The sequence below is a fragment of the Solanum lycopersicum genome, chromosome 10 (genome assembly GCF_036512215.1).
Source record: "Solanum lycopersicum chromosome 10, SLM_r2.1".
NCBI lineage: Eukaryota > Viridiplantae > Streptophyta > Magnoliopsida > Solanales > Solanaceae > Solanum > Solanum lycopersicum.
In genome coordinates, this window is record NC_090809.1 from 61,883,086 (window position 1) to 61,901,943 (window position 18,858).

Genomic DNA, 18,858 nt, shown 5'->3' on the forward strand with positions numbered 1-18,858 from the left:
ATAGACTTAGGTCTGTCGTAAACCCTATAGAGATGTGTGCAAGAATAAGAATAAAACAACACCGACCAACAAACTCCAAAACCCAACAAAAAAGAGAAAAAAAAAAGGATTAGGTGAATTATTTAGATATTTTGTTTAATTCTAAGTTATAATATTTATTATTTTGTGGTCAAATTGTTGATCTTGTATAGTTAGTGTATAAATTTTCTAAGTTATATACTATTTATCTTGATTTTAAAATTGTAATTTTGAGATATTTTGATTTGAATTAAATGACCTTTAAAAAGTTGCGATAGAGTAATAATATTTTTTTTAATTTGTTAGCCGAGTTTGGGATAAATATATTAGTAGAATTTTAACTTTATAGAGTTTGTAATTTAAAACACAATTTAAACTTGTAATTGAATTCTAAATTTATATATATATATATAGGGGAGGACCCACATGGTGTTCGCCGGGTGCTCGAGAACCCATTAACTTCGTTACGAAATATATATATTTATGTAGAAATTGATAGGTATTTGTATAAAATTAACATAGAGCACCTAATGAATAAATGATATAGTTGGCCCAATGATTTTTGGATGGGTACTTAAGACTCTTTTAGTGTTGTTGTACCAAAGCTCGAATCTCATTGTTAACACCTATTACTGATTTATATACTATCTCAATGCAGGTTTAACATTCAAATCTTAAATATATTTTAAATTACACATATAATTTTACGATGAATATAAAATTAGAAATTTATAATTTAAAATACTGACTTAAATTTTGTTATTGTACTCTAAATATTCAACATTACATATTTGCTATATAGTATCTCAATTCATGTTTCACATTTATGACTTTAAAATTGAAATGGATTTAACATTTAACATTGTAAAAGGCAGCTAAGCGTAAGCTTAATGCAATGAATACACACCCTTAGAGTGGCCCCAATTTTACCTAAAAACAACAAATGAAACCTCTTACCTTCTTCCTCTTCTTATGGAGCCAACCAACTACTTTAACTTAATTTCGATTTCGTTCGATATCTGATATTTATATCGATATTTTTTTATTAAATTTAAATTTATGTTGAGAAGGCAGAATAATATACTTTTTGATAAAGATATTTTCATATTCAGAATTAAAATTCAAAATATCTAATTAAGAATGCACAAATACTTATCGTTCTATCACAATTCTGCTGCTGAATTCAATAATTTACCTTTTCTCCACATGTCGTCATGTCCATCACATTTTTAAACTTTTAAGCAAGACCTTCCCATTTCCTTCTAGTAGTTTCATATAATTAATCTCTCCAATATTTAATTGAGCCATAATTGCATTCACAATATATTTTAATGTAATCTATTTTATGAAGTTTAAAAAAGTAAATTTTATGCAAATTTTATTCTTACCTCGAGAAAATAAAGAGACGACTTACAATATTTATAAATATAGTTTGTAGAAATCTCACGTTTAGGACTTAGAAAAATCAAGTATTTTATTGTTAATTAATATATAGATTGTATTGATGATAGTTGATCAATATTGATAATATTGATATGTCGATCAATATTGATATATTGATGAAAATAATATTGGGTTACAAGCTCTATACTTAGAGTCCTACTACAATACCTCTTGGTACTAATATAATAATAATAATAATGCAATTATAAATAATCTAAATCTTAGTCGAATCCTAGTTGTACTATAATTCTAATAATAATCTTAATCGTAATATAATTCTAATCATAATATAATTATAGACGAAATATAATCATAATTAACATAGGTAGTCTAATCCTAAAGCGACCCTAATTCTACAGTAGTGCTGTAAACTTGTCCGTCAGCTTCTTTGGACATGTTCATTCGACATGTTTCAATCCTCAGCATCCTTCTTCATCAACACTTGTTGCAGACACGTCAGTCAGCTGCGTTGGACCTGTTTTAGTCGTTAACTTCCTTCTTCTTCAACATAGTTAAAGAATAGAATTTGCATAGAGTATATTTTCTCTTCATTCATTCTATATTTATTTGATAATCTAACATATTAAGTTCTAATTTTTTAACTAACATTCAAATTACTAACAACATTAAGAGACACCTAGGTATTGGACTAGATGTTAGTTAAGTGACGTAATATTTTACCATTTATGTTATTTTCGTATTTCATATATACATGAAAAAATAAAAGTATTTTATCAAGAAAATATAAATTTATAAAAGACTACAAAAATCAATAACAAATATAAGCTCTAAATTAAGGAATTATATCAAATACATTTATTACAAGAATTAGTATATTACACGTATCATAAAGTATTCAAACCTGAAATTAGGTATTATTATTATTATTATTATAATAGCCAACAAATAAAACTGAACTTTCCTGTTAGCTAGCATTTCTATGTGCATAAAACCTTTGAAGTCAAAAGTTCAACAAATCTAAATTACCAAAAAAAGAATAAAAATTTAAAAAAATGTGTCTTCACTTGAAGCCAAAGCCTGCAATTCCAAATACACATGAGTGACAGAACAGAGAGAAAATAGAAAATAACCCTTGACCCAACCAAAACTCGGGTCGTGATCCAATAGTAAATACTTCTTCATCTTTTAATCAGAAGTCTTGATGTCAAATTTTTTACGTCGTATAGAGTCGTCTTTGTAGAAAGCACTTTAATTATAATATAAATTTTTTAACATAAATTCAAATTTAATCCGACTCTAATATAAATATTAAATACTGTATATTGACCCTCCTTTCTCTTTAGTACTCCTTTCAAATATTGAGCGTGATTAAGTACTTCATCTATAATAAGAGTTTTTCAGTTCGAATTTTCTACTAAAAGCCTTTTATAGAAAGCGCTTTATCTTTGATATGAAAATTTTTGACATAAATTCAAATTTTCTATTGACGGGGTCAACTTTCTATATAGAGAGCCCCTTACCTCAAAATGTTATTTCTCAACATAAATTTGTATTTAATCAGACTCTAATATAAATACTAAATACGGAACATTTACCCTCCTTTCCCTTTAGTACTCCTTCATTTTTAACTTGAGGTTTTGAATTCGAGTTTTCAAAAACCCTTTACCTCAACGATATTTTTTTTGATGTGAATTTAAATTTAATCGAACTCTAATGCAAATATTAAATATTGAACATCGACCCTTCTTTTAGTAGTATTACTTCATCTTTAATTAGAGGTTTTGAGTTTGAGTCTCTTAAAATGGTTTACGTTAAATATATATTATCTCTATAGATTTAAATTTAGTCAGACTTTAATGCGGATATCAAATATCGAACATTGACCCTCCTTTTCCCTTTGAATACTTTATTATTTCCACCAAACAACTACTACTATACACTTCCCATTTCCCCCCTTCTTTACTAACAACAAAGCCAAAGTCCATAACACCCACAAATTCACTCAACCCAACATAACACGTTGTTCTACCGACACTCTCCAAGAACGAGAGAGAGAAAACAGAGAGAATTGAGAGAGAAAGCTTCAATCTTTAGCCATGGATTTTCAGATCTATGGCTTCACTAATCTCTTTTTGTTCACCATTACACTCTTTTTCACCATTACAAGTGCCACATTTCAAGAAAACCCAAAATCCCCAATTTCAACAGTACCCCAAATCAATTCCAACTCCATTCTTGTTGCCCTTTTGGATTCTCACTATACTGAGTTGTCTGAGCTTGTTGAAAAAGCCCTTTTGCTTCAAACACTTGAAGAAGCTGTTTCTAAGCACAATATCACCATTTTTGCTCCTAAAAATGAAGCTCTGGAACGCGATTTAGACCCTGAATTCAAGCGTTTCTTGCTTGAACCTGGTAATCTTAAATCTCTACAGAATCTCTTGTTGTTTCACATGATTCCCACTCGCATTGTCTCCAAAAATTGGCCGGTGCGTGGCCGTGTTCACTCCACTTTATACGCCGGAGAAGAAAACGTCCTTCAAATCTCCGATAAGAAAACAGAGAAATCAGTCAGCTCAGCTAAGATTATTAAACAAGACGATATCGTTAAACCCGACGGAATCATCCACGGTATTGAGCGGGTTTTAATACCCAAATCAGTCCAGCAAGATTTCAACAACCGCCGTAGTCTCCGGTCAATCTCCGCCGTGCTACCGGAAGGAGCACCGGAAGTTGACCCGAGAACCCACCGGTTGAAGAAACCCGTATCAGTACCTGCCGGTGCACCACCTGTGCTGCCGGTATACGATGCTTTGGCGCCGGGGCCATCTCTGGCCCCGGCACCAGCTCCAGGACCCGGAGGACCCCACCATCATTTCGATGGTGAGAGTCAAGTAAAAGATTTCATTCAAACACTACTACATTATGGTGGTTACAATGAATTAGCAGACATTCTTGTGAATCTCACATCATTAGCTACAGAAATGGGGAAATTGGTCTCTGAAGGCTATGTTTTAACTGTTCTGGCGCCCAATGACGAGGCTATGGCTAAGCTGACAACTGATCAGCTTAGCGAGCCTGGGGCGCCAGAACAGATAATGTATTACCATTTGATACCGGAGTATCAAACGGAAGAAAGTATGTATAATTCAGTGAGGAGATTTGGAAAAATTAATTATGATACTTTAAGGTTGCCACATAAAGTTGTGGCTGAAGAAGCTGATGGTTCAGTGAAATTCGGGCAAGGCGAAGGATCAGCTTATTTGGTTGATCCTGATATTTATACTGATGGAAGAATCTCTGTGCAAGGGGTTGATGGTGTTTTGTTCCCTCTTGAGGAAATTAAGGCTGCTCCTGTAGCTGCTCCTGTTGCTAAAGTTGTTGCAAAGCCAAGAAGAGGTATAAAAAAAGTTCTAAACTTTTTTACTCTTTAGCTTATTTGGGGTTTTTGATATGTTATTGCTGATTGTTGTTTCTTGAATTCAATGCATTTGATTGATTAGATGTTATCAAAATATAAAATGGATAGTTATGTGATACATCTATGTTGCTTGGATGCTCCAAAAATTGTTGCCATACATGTGTTGGATTCTTCAAAATGCACAACTTTTGGAGTATCTGTCGACACTTTTGAAAGAGTCCGAGCAACATAGATGTGAGTTCCATGATGGAGTTTTTGGCATTTTTGCACACAAGTTTTGTAGTTCTTTATTCTGTATAATTCTGGAAATGAGGATTAAGTGAGGTTTTGACCTTATTTTCTGATGTTTTGGTTTCTAATATGTTCGTTTGATGTTAAAGATTGAATCTTTCATGTATTTTGGTTATTATTAACTTGTGTTAGAGTCTTGATTCTTATAATGGGTAATCTTTTCTTTCTAGATTTTGCAACTAAAAGATTGTGTCTTTCTTATGAATTCTATTATCACAAAGTACTAACTTGATCTTTTACTAATTGACGAGTGTTGAATTCTTGATTACATAGCTGAAAATGGGGTTAAAAATTGTGTCTTTCTTTAGTGTTTTGGGTGATCATGAACAATTGTTGAGTTAGGCCTTTCTTTGAGATCCCTTTGTTGTTTCCAGCTTTTTTTTGGCTGGTGAATACTTGCACTTAGAACCTAAGCTACGTATCTGATTAGCTTTTGCACATGATTGAACATGTTATCTTTTATTAAATTTTTTCCTTAATGTTGTAGTATTCTCTATTGCTTTGCAAAGTCCTAAGAGTTAAGATTTCATTATCATCATTATATTTTTCTATTGATTAGTTAGTTTTCTTTACTTTTTTGTTACAAGAAGCCAAAGATGGTTGGAATGGCAAGTAATTAGTATTCCACATTATTAAAACACTTCCAATTAGTTTTAGTAGATAGTAGGTGCATAGAATCTGTCGGTGAGTCATAAAAGAAAGGGGGTGGGGGTGTAGGGGGGTGGAGGGGGGGGGGTGTTGTTCTTTGCTTGATGTGATAATAATTATCCAAAACATCATTAAATGGAGTTAGTTTTAGCTTTTAGTTTAGGAACTTTAGTAGTTGAATCATGAGAAAGGGCATTCTTGATTAGGCCTTAATCACTTTAGGCAAAATGGTAATGATTATCATGTTGAACTCTCAATCACTTAGCTAAATCTTTACTAAGGTGTTGGTTGTCAAGTGAGTTTTACCTTTGGCCTAAGTCTCGATGGACAGAGTTATCCGTACTTGTGGGAAATAGTAAGTTACCAATAGAACAGTCGAGTATGCGTGTAAGTTGGTTCAAACACTGTTTACTATTATGAAGAAAAAAAAACACCCAAATCTATGGTGTGACATAATTCTAAAATTCCATATCAGTATTTGTGAAACATAGCTGTATAACTCAATGATTATACTTAACTTCATTGTAGAGACATCAAGACCAGCCTGTTTGTTGACTTAAACATAACCCCACCTGCTCTTTTATTATTATAATTATCTTACAAACTTGCATTTATCAGCTGTCATCAATTGTTATTAACATTTTCAACCTTAATTTTCTTATTCAAATAGTAAAGTTTCAATCTTTTTTTTCAATTCTTGACATCTTCTTTACTTAGGTGGGACCAGTAAGTACTCTTTCATTAAGAGTCGCGTTTGTTAGATAATGATTTTGCATTTAGTCAGACTTCAATGAGGATATCGGACACTCGTTCGGAAACCAAAAAAAGAAGCAAGTTATATTCCTTATGAGTTGTCTAACATTTTTGTCACTATTTTTTGTGTGTTGCAGGAAAGTTGATGGAAGTAGTATGTGGTACAATGGGGTCATTTGCTTTTGCTAGTTGTCATTAAAACTTGTATACTTGAGGAAATTGTGAAGATAAAAAAATGAAAAAAAAGCATGGTGAGTGTCTCAAAATATGTGTATAATTAGAATAAATAAATAAATAATTGGGACCTTAAATAAATAAAAAGCTTACTTTTTTTTTTTGAATAAATTTCAGTTATTAGGAGGGCTTTATGATAAAACATAAAATGGGCAAGGAAGGACAAAAATTGCTTGGAATTGAAGTAGAAAAAAGAAAAAAAGAAGCAAAAGAAGGGAGAAAATATCTTTTGTTTTATTTTGTTATAAATACTGTAATTACCTATCAATTTTTTCATTTGTATTTAAGTTTGGTTTTTTTTTTTCTGCCGACAGTGTTTGTATCCAAGAAAAAAAAAATGTACCCCAAAAAGGAAAAAAAAAAGAATAATTCTGCAAGAGCATATCAACTTTTTTGTACTCACATTTGTCACGGATGGTTTGTTTATTTTTTTCACTTTTTTTTAAATACCATATAATAGTATATAGCTTGTGAATTAACTATACTTTTTAACATTTCTTTTAATATAATTATATGATATAATATAATGAATGTGGTTTGTTTTTATTAAGTGTGGGGTTCTAAACTTCACTTGCCTTTCTTAAAGGTAATATGTATGTAGAGAGATATCTTTTAAAAAGGTTTTGAAGTCATATATACACGCTTTTAATGGTTGAGTCAGAAATTTTATTAAAGAGTTGTCTTGATATATATATATAAAAAAAAAAGGAAAATGAAGTTAGTGATTCGATAGGTTAAATTGTTATACGGGGATGTAAATTGTTATATAATATTACATACGATGCACGTGTCTACTTGATATCAAGATAAGTTTGGCACTTTTGATACCATAGCTTGTGAATTAATTATATTTTAACAATTTTTTTTTGCTTTTGTGTTTAAGTGTGTGTGGGGGTTCTAAACTTCACTTGCCTTTCTTAAAGCAAAATTGAAGAGAAAGATATATTATCTTTAAAATAAGAATCCTTTTAAGTGATTGTGTTGAGTGGAAAACACTTATTCGATTGTTTGAACAAGTAAATGAATGTAAAAAGTATCACCAATAGAGCGGTAAATATCTTTTTTATTTATAGTTTACCAAAAAACAAAGTATTTTTTTATATATATAATTAAAAATTTTGAATCGAGCTTTCTGTATAAAGTGAGAAACTTTTCGACGTGAATCTGAATTAGTTGGTTTAAAAAAACAAAAAGAAAGGAGGGCGATGGTGTAGTACTAAATAACACCAATTGTAATGTGATATATTGTCAAAAAAAGGAAATTGTGTATTATTAAAATTAGTATATAGTACAACTTTATTTTTATTTATAAAGAAAGAGGGAGGAAAGAGAACAATGTCAATAATTGGAATATAATTTATAGTAATAAGACTAAAAAACAAATAGCCGGTTTTTGTTTGTTGGGAAATCCATTTTAATTAATTTTATATATGTCTTTTAATGGTGATTAGGTTAATGATTATTCACTTTAAAGGGAAAAGGGAAATTGAGTTGGCCTTCATATGAAATTATTTTATTTGTATAAAAACAAGGATTTTGACTTATATATGCATTGATAGTGTTGGGAACAAAGGGGTAGTTCGATAATAGTAAATGAATATTCACATGTTATTCATCGATTACGTTTTTTAATTTAATTTTATTTATACAGATCGCTTAGCCTCGTTCATCTTGGGATCAGATGATGAGTACCTTAATGTAGAGGGTTCAAACCCTATAATAAATAATAATGTGTATATCATTTCTATCATCCTTTCCTACTTATTTTAAAAATGTTTTACACTATCAATATAATTATTTTTAAAACGAAAGACGCTTAAATATGTTGTTGAAATTTGAAAAAAAGGGTTCATCTATGTCATCCGCCAAAAGTTTGGCTCATTAATGATATTTTCTCTTATAAAAAGCTACATTCATGTCATTATTTGTAAATTAAAAATATTTTCGATTTTATTAAACCGTTTTGTACACGTGGTCATATGATTCAACCACGTCATTAACAATTTTTTTTTAGAAAAATGGAAAAGGTTCAAATATCACATCAAACTTTGAGAAAAGTCTTAACTATAAGATTTCAGTTAATAAATAGTGGCTCAAATATACCATCAAAATGAGTTTTTTCTCAGATAAAAATGAAATAAATGAAACTTTTTTCAAGGTTCGATTGCATATTTGACTCTTTTGCCCTTTTTAAAGTTACCAAATTAAGCCTACCATGAACAATTAATTACATGTTGCAAGTTATTGATCTGATTTATAATTTTAAATTAATTTAAGTGATGTGGGGACTAACGGGCAATTGAACACTAAACATTGACTTTACTTAATTTTAATGTTTAATTAGATTAATCAAGAAGATTAGGAGGAGAATTGTTAAACTGAACATTTTATCATTTCATGTGCTTTGGAAAGTTCTACGGATCTTAGAGCAGCAAAATATTAATTTATTTTGAATGAATCACACACATATATGGAGAAACACTTTTCTGATCACAAATTATTTATCGTAATTTTTCAAATAATTATCTCAAATTATTTGTTGTTTCAGAAGTTTAAGTGAAAAGGATTTTTTTATTCGTCGAACTCTTACACCTTGTTTGGATGATTATTATTTGATGTATCGTATTGTATTGTTAGTTTAAATGTAATATCTGTTTTGATTGTTACTTAAATTCTATTGTATCGTATCATTTATATTCATCGTTAGGTAACGAATAAAGATCTCATTTTATGTAATGATCGATTTGGTGTGATCATGTTATTACTTTAATATCTTCTTCTCGTTTCGTCTTTATTTATTACTCCCTCTGTTCACTTTTAATTGTCATGTTACGCTTTTGGAAAGTCAATTTGATTAATTTTTAAAGTTAAGTTAAATTATATTAATTTGATATTTTAATTTTTTTTAAAAAAATTAGATATTCAAAAACTATACGAAAGGTACCATACGTTGCAAGTTTTTGCATATTGATATGAAGAAAAATATATCGTAAAATGTTGGTCAAAGTTCTTATTGTGTGCTCTAGAAAAGGAAAATATGACAATCAAAAGTGGATGGGAAGAGTAATAAATAAAGACAAAACGAGAAGAAAATATTAAGATAATAACATAATCACACCAAATTGGTCATTACATAAAATGAAGTTTTTCATCGTTACCTAACGATAAATTTAAATTATACGATATAATAAAATTTAAGTAACAGTCATATTTTCTCTTTTATCCTTCCTTTTTATAGTAAGCTCTACCCCGCATCCTACTTTTCTTGTAGGTTTATCATTTAAATTATAAATGTGTAACATTTCGTAACGATGAAGAATGATACAATCTATATAAACATAATATTCATTAAAATAATATAATACGATAAAATATAACACAACATAATATAAAACGATAATAAAATGTTAGTAATTATCGTTCTTAAAAACTACAAATACCTCAATTATGGGTATTGATGTTATGATTGTTCAAGAAAATCACTACAGGAATATATAATTTTAGCAACTTACATATTATATTAAAAAGGGAAAAAAGAATAAAAGAATCTTACTTTGCTCTAATTAATATAATAAATTCTAAAAAATTGAAAATTGAGTAGCATTTTGATTGAAATTATGGTAACAAAATATTCGTTTTAATAAATATGATTTATCTCCTTTATGGACCCATATATCCTGGAAAGGCCTTTAATTATGTCTACCACTTTAATCTAATTCAACAAAAATATATTTAGTTTGAATATATCTCGAATATATACGATTCAAATCAGGTTTAATTTATTCCAGATATATTATATACAAGTCTGATTAGTATGTATGTATGAATTGTGATACATGACTCTCTTGCTTGAGTTTCTCTCCCCGCTCTCTCCATATCTACATTCAGAATGTATCTGAGTTTCCCGATTATGTATCTCTGAGAATATATGTATATGGCCACTTCCTATATGTCAATTTGATAATTTGAAGAGGTGAAATCATAATTTAAGCGGTGTTATGTTATTAAGTAAGGCGTTTCTGTTTAAGCTCGAGTAGAAATGAGTTTTTACTATCTTTACTGTTTATATCGCTCTATTTAAGCTCAATTTTATTTTATATAATATGAAATAAGTTGGGCCCGGTATATTCAGAGTTTCATCATGTCATATCTTTACAGGTACTTAGTCTCTATCACTAGCCAGCAAGCAGCCCCTACTAACCCTTACCGTATACAGAGTTGGATTCAGGATTTCAAATAAATTTGACGGTTAAGATTCTTAGAACTGAATTCATTGTATGGGCTCAGAACTAAGGCTCCATTGATCACTATTCGTGTTTGGTGATTTTCGGGTAAAAGATTATACTGTATATGAAATGTCAAAATTTTAGAAGAAAGATTGCCTGGTGCAAACTCATATTTACTGCAGAATCACATTTTCAGAAGAATAATCCAGACATAACATGGTGATCCAACCATTCTAACAAAAGAAGCAATGACGGAGTAAGAATTTTCATTAAGAGCGTTCAATATAGAGAAGTAAACACACGAAGAAGCCAATGAGATTCAACATTTGCTATATATAAATAATGTGGCTCCGCGCTGTGTGGAAGTAGGTATATGAACTCAGCAAAACCAGAATACAAGTTCAGAATGATACATTTGAAGAAAATCAGAATGTTGAATCTGACTTAAGAACAATGAAGATGTTTTTCGAGAATGATTACACGATGGTACTGAGATGTTCGAAAAGAATGAAGAAACTGAGAATAACCAACATGTACAACTTGTAACATAACAGCAACATACACAACATATTCACAACTCAACAAAGCAGCAAAAACGCTTTCACAGAACGAAAAAAGGCCTATAAATAATAAATACAGAAAAAAAAGACAAGTTCAGTAAGTTCATTAACCTTCAACGCTGACTTCAGCTTGCACAACGATTGGATTTGATGGACGTGCCACATTGTCTTCTACACGATTCATTTCAGACTCAGGTTGGATTTCATTTCGTTCTGTTTTCTCATCCGAAACCTTTGCTGCTTCAGCAAGTCTGGATTTCGTTTCAGCAGGTTTCGCTTTAGTGATCGAGGTTTTTGGAGATTGAGCTGTTGTCTGTGAAGTCTTAACTGGCTTCCCTTTTGATGCAACGTTATCTTTATTGGATACGAGTGACTTACGTTGTTCCTTGATCACTTTTGGACTGAAACATGATCCTCCACTTTCGGAGCTATTAGTCATGGATGTGGAGTTCTTAGTTCTTCCAAGCTTAGGAGATATGGCGCGTGTTGTTGGTATCTGCACATTTTAGCAAAAACTTAAGCATATAACGCGAAAATACCGAGTGAATGATTCACACAAATTAGAGCTAACAAGAAAGGGAACATGAATTGCATAAGACGGTAGTGTCCTAAGAACGAACAAGGGTATCAATTGAATGCTACCAAGGGATGAAAACCAAAACAACAGAAGCTAATTTAGTAACACGAAATATCTTTGCAGCCTTCTTTTGCGAGATTCATTTAAGCACCTTGATAAGATAATAGCAGAGTTGCCTCTTTTTTCTCTAGCACTACAGTACGGACTACGGACTTCCTAAAAAAGGAAGTTAAGTGCGAGTTTTGTCACATTAGGGAAACACGGTTACACGCAATGCTATAAGAGCTAAAATATATCTCATGAAGCACCAAAATCAAACTTTACCTTCTTCAGTTCAACTGTAGGAGGGGGCTCCTTGTAGAAGCAAGGCATCGGTGTAGCTTTAAATGTCAAGCTCTTCCTAAACTGCTTTACCTCTGCCTCTTGGTTTTCCTGAAAAAATCCCGAAACCACAAAGAAAAGGACTTAGCTTAGGATAGTCCTTACAAACTATGTCGTTCAAACTGTTCAAAAATATCGATAGGTGCGACAACGTTTATGGAGAGTCCAAGCAACATAGCTTACAAAACAGCAATGAGAAATCGGTATTGTTTGAACTAACCTTTGATTTTGCTAGCAAGTTACTCTTTTCCTCTTCTCGGGCCTGTATCCTCTCTTCCACCTTTGCCAAGAACTGATGAATAGGGAAACTGAGCTGTAATCTTTTGCACTATGCTATTACGTACACGATGGTCATAGTACCAAAGGTTAGAGTACAAACCTCCTTTCGCTTTTCAGCACGTTCTTCCAATCTGAAGGAAAATCCAGCACTGGTACGAGTTGCATTGCTGATTATAAAAATAAAAGAAGTTATAACATTTGACTAATCGCGGACCATGATGAAACCCGACCAATGGAAACAAAAAAGTGACATAAGTCAATAACTCAGGCATAGGATAAGAGCAGTACGAGGAAGTAGCAGAACGAGCATCATCATCGTCTTTAAGAGGTGACGTAGCTTTAGTAGGTGTAATCTTTTCATCGTTTAATCTGCAAACACAAACATTTAGCATACCTCTATCAAAACAATTATCGGCCACGAAACATAATGCAGTAAGTTCGAAATTTAGAAATCCAATTTTATGAACAAATGCAAGTAGCAAATTCGCTTACTGTTCAGAAGTCGCTTTCTTTGCAATTCTACCGGCTGAAGCAGACTTCCCGGACTTAATGCAGAAACAGCAAGGGAAATTTGTGAGATATTGCATCCTAGAACTCAAAGAAGGGAAAGGTAAAAGATCACGAGTGACTAAGTTTACCAGCGATTGACGAAGGCTCGGGATAGATCCTGTAGTTGTCCTTCTGCTTGTTGTAGCACTTCCATTTGGACTTGAACTCTTCACAACTCCAGCAGATGTACTCTTAGTAGACGGATTTAAACGAGAAGCTGACGAGACTGTTCCATTCGAATGTGAAGCCTCATGTGTCACCCCATTTGGTATCCAAGGTTTAAAATCCGATTTCTTTGTACAAGCATCAATGCTCTTCCTTGTCATGTCTGCATTGGCGCCTCTTGTAGGGAATGAAAGACTTTTCGCCATACTTCCCTTTTTCGAACGAGTCAATGAAGACGTGCCTGTTGAATTTGCTTGATCCTTGGCCATTTTGTTGTTCTTTTTAGTACCACCAACTGATACCTTATGTTGATTCGATGCTCTACTTTTCGGAACATCCTCAACAGACAATTCTTCTTTGGCTACAGATGAATTTGGCGTCTCATCCGCCTTCTCACTAATGTTCTTTAAATTCACATTTTCTTCCTCAGCCACAACAATCTTTTCCACCTCTACTGGAACTCCATTTTCAGACTCCATATACCAACAATATCTAAAACCAAAACAATAGATAAATACTCATCAATCAACAATTTGGAAGCTATATTGCTCGGACTCTCCAAAATTGCTGCTTATAAAGGATCCGACACACAACTGTCAACGTTTTTGAAAAATTCGAGCAATATAAGGTCAGAAAATCATACAAGCCTAAAATCCAATTATAAAAGAAAACTTCACAATTGAAGTCACTTTCTTTCAACAAAAATCAAATCTTTAAAGACACAACAAAAAAACATAAATGAACGGAAAGAGAAAGAACCCCAAAATTCAATTTTCAAATTCCAACAACAACAACATACCCAACATAATCTCACAAGTGGGCGCTAAGACGATTAGGACGTAGAAAGACTGTTTCTGACAGACCCCCCGAATCAAAAGAAGCCTCAAATTCCAAAACCAACAATTGAATTTTCAGTTCTTGATCTAAATCAAACAGAATTTCAGACAGTAAGACCATATACACTACTGCTTCATGATATAATTCATACTAAACAAATACCATATAAGTAAGTAAACAACATCCTACTTCACAAGCGTAGGATCCAAGATTTAAACTTTACGAGTTCAAGATTCTAATTTAGTTATCGGATCCAAGATTTGAACTTTATGACTTGAAAATTCTAATTTAGTTATAACAAAATATACAGAGTTTGAACCAAAGTTACTAATACGAAAAAAAAACTATAACTAATGCACTATGTCCACCTCTTGCAACTTCATGTTAACACAATCAAAAGATTCAAAACCAACCCCTTTCAAATTAGAAAAAAAAAACATAAGATCCAACACACTTCAATACGAAAAAATTAATAAAAATTGAAATATTACTATACTAGGTACTATTTTGAAAATCTAACATGGCATGATATTTCAAGAAAATGAAAAGGGTACCTTTTTTTTTTTTTCTTGTCTTGGAGATGATTGGTGGCAAATTATGTGAATTCAAAATGATAATACAATGGAATGACAAAAACTGTGTTAGAAATACGGGAAACAGAGAGGAGAGAGAGAGAGGGGGATGAAATTATAGATTTCACTCTACTTGTAAAAAATAGTAAATGACCAAAATGCCCTCCTTCCACTTTTATTTTTTAATCATTTCATCCATATTCGTTCGTCTATTTGACTGAACACAAAATTTTAAAATATTTTTTTTCTTGAATTTAATCATTATTAATATAAAATTACAATAAAACTAGATAAATTTTAAATTCTGAATCTCCGTCTAGACAGTGAAAGAGTATTTTTATATGTAAGTTTTATTATTTCCATAAATGGATTATATATTGCTGTAAATTTCAATAATTTTGTTACAAAAGATATATAGCATGTGGAGAACACGTCGTTTGGTGATAATTTACAAGTTTTTGATATTTTAATATAATGAACATCAACAACTTTAAAATAACAAAAAAAAGAATTATTTGCTAGATGAATATTCTTTGGTTGTTGGCTAATTCTATCATTTTGTTCATTTGTTAGACATGGTCAATGGCCAATTGGGTCATTCCAATAATTTTGTATTAACTACCTAGTTAAAATTTAAATGTAAATGACACGATTCGCACCACTAAAAACAATCAGATATACTAAAGTTTACTGTAAGCATCGAGAAAAAGGTTATACTATAAGAGTTTGTTGATATGTAATATTACTTTGCTTTATTATAAACGATTATTTTCATCATTTGAATTCGTAACTTTCTGGTAGATTACATGACAAGAACTTTATAGAAAGTAATTAAATGATCTTCGTGATTGTTATTTATTTATTGCTAATCTAATAACATGCATTGAACAAGCAAGATTAATTTTGATTAACTTTTTTTTTTTTTTTTTTTGATCGTTGCATAATTGCATTAGAAAATTTCCATAAAAAAACAAAAAAATTAAAGCCTGTCAAAGACAAACTTATCTGCTAAAAATTAAGAAAATGCATTTTTGTTTTTTGTTTGGCACAAATTGATCAAAAATGTTGTACCATTTACATTATTGAAATCAATAATTTGTTTTCTTGGTATTTCATAATACTCAATTAAAATAATATGACAAATTTGGACCAGATTCATAAGTTAATGGCCCATATTTATTTTTTTTGGATTTTTTCTTATATACAATGAAACATTTTTATCAATTTAAACAGTCTTAATTGTTAATATTGTATACAAGGTATTAGGTCGTTTCATTAGTTGGATTGTGTAATTAATTAGTTGTTTTAGTAATAACTTTTAAGATGTATTTGATGTCTTTTTCCTATAAAATTGAAACTTTATAAAATATTATTTTAATATGCATGCCAACCTCATTACATGTTTGGCACATCTTTCATGATCTTTTGGTTACTCGTTTTTAATTCTTAATCAGATGTTTCGATATTTATCCGTCCAATATTAAAAACAAAAAATTGATTTACACTTATATTAAGACTTTGTGACAATATATATTTTAAAAAATTAATGGAAAGATAATTTAAAAAGTATTTTAATTTTGATTCGAATTATTATTACGATATCAAATTTTATGAAGAACCTTTTACTCACTTTTAAAAGTCAATTTTAAAGGTATATATGTGTCAACGTGGACACATTGCTATTTAAAATGATACAATATTTATGATGTCCACGTGGACATATATATACCCTTAGAAATACACTATTAAATAGTGCAGAGGCGTAAAAGGTCCTCATAAAGTTCGATATAGTAACAAAAAATTTGAATAATTTCAGACATTCTTTTAAAAAATAACGCATTTCTTTTTATAAGAAAGAGGAGAATAGTAATAACATTATATTCATAAGTGAAATTTGAAAAGGATAATATAAGTTAATAATCCTAAATAGATATTGATTATTATTTTCGATTAATCATCGACTCGAGATTAAAAAAAAAATTGGAGGAGGGTATTTATGTCAAAAGAAGTAAAAATCCAAATAATTGTAAAAGTGGAAAAAAACCTGGGGAAAGGGACTGTAGTAGAACGTGGGGAGTTCCATGTATTATGAAACATTACGACAAGTAGCTGTCGCAGACGTGGCATGACACACCAACGTGCCTGGGTCCCACACATAATTTAAAGGAAAAAAGACAAAAATACCCTCAAATTATCGTACATGGTATATGTAGATAATATTCGTCATATTTTTGAGATGTTGATGCTCATACAATCTAAAAACTTGAGCGTATATGTCATTCACTCTACAAAAGACTAAGTACGGACATGTCAGACAATCTTATCAGTCGATTTGATATTTAATAAATGTCGGATCTGTAGATAAGATTATGATATGTGTGTCTATTAGTATAAAAAGTATATATGCTCTAGTTTTAGACGGCCGCAGCACTAACAAGGGCAGAGCCACATTATATAAAGGGGTTTGTTCGAACTCTCTTCAGCGAAAATTATATTATCTATACATGGTTAAAATAATTTTTATATATATATATATATATAGTAGATGTAGCTATTCCTTCAGCTACTTCGTGTGTCTATTCTACAAATTTTGAACCCTTTAATTGAAAAACTTAATTCCGCCACTAGTCACTAATATTCTAAAAATATGATAGACAATATTTAGATAACATTTATAATAATTTAGAGATATATTTGTCCTCTTTCCCTAAATTTAATAGTACATTTATGAAAGTAAAAATTAACATTCATTGTGTTTTTGCTATCAATGTTAAGAGTTTAGTTAATTAACAAAAATATATGAGATGATATTTTTGTTATTGAATCCAAAATACAACAAATAATACTTTAGTTCAGTAGAGTTTAAGTGATTTGATAAAATCGTGAATAGAAGAAATTAATTTATAATTCGAATTAAATGGATATCTAAGTTATACATTTAATTATTTTTGAAAGTTTATTTATATATATAAAGATAATAATATATAATTTTTCGATGAATATAATTTAATTAAACATCCACACCTCGATAGAGTATTAAATATCAAATTGAACTGCATCCACATATGATAATATCTCTTAATTATGACAAGACTTTCCAAATGACAACTAAGAATATTGATTTCGAATTGGTATTTTACCTAATATTGATTTCCCAAGTCTTTTTCTTGTAATTATTTTTTTTCTTTCTCACCAGAAATGAAAGCTCCTACTTACAAAAAAATAATTCCAAAATTAAGAGATAATAATCAAAACACGTCTAAACTATCATTTTTTTGCGAATTACTATCTTAACTATTAGTTGTTTATTTTTTTCTTTCTGAACTATGACCATTCAATTTCAAAACGTGAAACTTGCAAAAAGTAATAATTCATGAATTATTTTTTTTATTATTATCTCAAATTATTTAGGATAATGACTCTTGAATTAATTTAGATGGACCCAACTTTATCTTCATAATCTCTCTTAATTTATGACCCCACTGGGATGTGCATTATCTCCTCAATTAGTTTAATTTGTAGTATTATTTTTTTTGGTACAACTCAAAATTATGTAACTTTAGTGTTTATATAGGATTTATTATAGGGGGCAATGCTTATTTAATTGAAAAACATGTTTATTATCTAATATAATGTAATACTATTTCAATCGTTTTAATTAGTTTAAATATCAAACTCACAAACCCCATATGGGGTAGTTGAAGTTGAATCATGGGATAATCAAATTAGTTTAACGATAATGAAACAAAATTTTCATTTTATTAATTAGTGAAAACACCAATAAGTATTAGGACCGAAAATAAGCAGGTGTAAACGCGGAAGCTAGCAAAGCAAACCTCGAAAGATCACGAGTAAGAAGACAACGAGAAATATACCAAAAGACACAGAGATTTAACGTGGTTCGATCAATCGAAGAAAATACTGTTAGCCTTCCTTAGTAGGGATA

The 18,858-nt window shown here is 30.5% G+C and overlaps 2 protein-coding genes across 7 annotated transcripts; one reads left to right on the plus strand and one right to left on the minus strand.

The window, feature by feature from the left end:
* Positions 1-2,709: 2,709 nt before the first annotated feature.
* LOC101244241 (fasciclin superfamily protein) lies at positions 2,710-7,168 on the plus strand. 2 transcript variants are annotated; one of them, XM_026033108.2, is made up of 3 exons: positions 2,710-4,818; positions 6,670-6,783; positions 6,884-7,168. In XM_026033108.2, exons 1-2 carry the CDS (start codon positions 3,519-3,521, stop codon positions 6,729-6,731), a joined length of 1,362 nt encoding a protein of 453 aa, XP_025888893.2. In that variant the 5' UTR covers positions 2,710-3,518; the 3' UTR covers positions 6,732-6,783; positions 6,884-7,168.
* Positions 7,169-11,406: 4,238 nt separating this feature from the next.
* On the minus strand, positions 11,407-15,375 carry LOC101244726 (protein WVD2-like 4). 5 transcript variants are annotated; one of them, XM_026027739.2, is made up of 8 exons: positions 14,895-15,375; positions 13,428-13,995; positions 13,282-13,334; positions 13,078-13,158; positions 12,890-12,956; positions 12,731-12,802; positions 12,454-12,561; positions 11,407-12,048 (listed from the first exon to the last, which is right to left on the minus strand). In XM_026027739.2, the coding sequence occupies exons 2-8, from the start codon at positions 13,980-13,982 to the stop codon at positions 11,659-11,661; spliced, it is 1,326 nt and encodes a 441-aa protein (XP_025883524.1). In that variant the 5' UTR covers positions 13,983-13,995; positions 14,895-15,375; the 3' UTR covers positions 11,407-11,658. The 5 variants fall into 5 exon arrangements, with proteins under 5 accessions (XP_025883524.1, XP_069145824.1, XP_069145827.1 ...); XM_069289723.1 differs by having other exon boundaries at positions 13,428-14,096; positions 14,895-14,998; XM_069289726.1 differs by lacking the exon at positions 14,895-15,375 and adding an exon at positions 14,709-14,844.
* Between the last annotated feature and the right edge of the window lie 3,483 nt (positions 15,376-18,858).

Bases quoted from the DNA above. Each gene is read 5' to 3' on its own strand.
- LOC101244241 (XM_026033108.2), top strand. From the start codon at position 3,519: ATGGATTTTCAGATCTATGGCTTCACTAATCTCTTTTTGTTCACCATT. The intron at 4,819-6,669 runs GTATAAAAAAAG...TGTGTGTTGCAG, and splicing joins TGTTGCAAAGCCAAGAAGAG to GAAAGTTGATGGAAGTAGTA.
- LOC101244726 (XM_026027739.2), bottom strand. From the start codon at position 13,982: ATGGAGTCTGAAAATGGAGTTCCAGTAGAGGTGGAAAAGATTGTTGTG. The intron at 12,957-13,077 runs GTACTGCTCTTA...TTTTATAATCAG, and splicing joins GCTCGTTCTGCTACTTCCTC to CAATGCAACTCGTACCAGTG. The intron at 12,049-12,453 runs GTAAAGTTTGAT...TAAAATGTGCAG, and splicing joins CTACAGTTGAACTGAAGAAG to ATACCAACAACACGCGCCAT.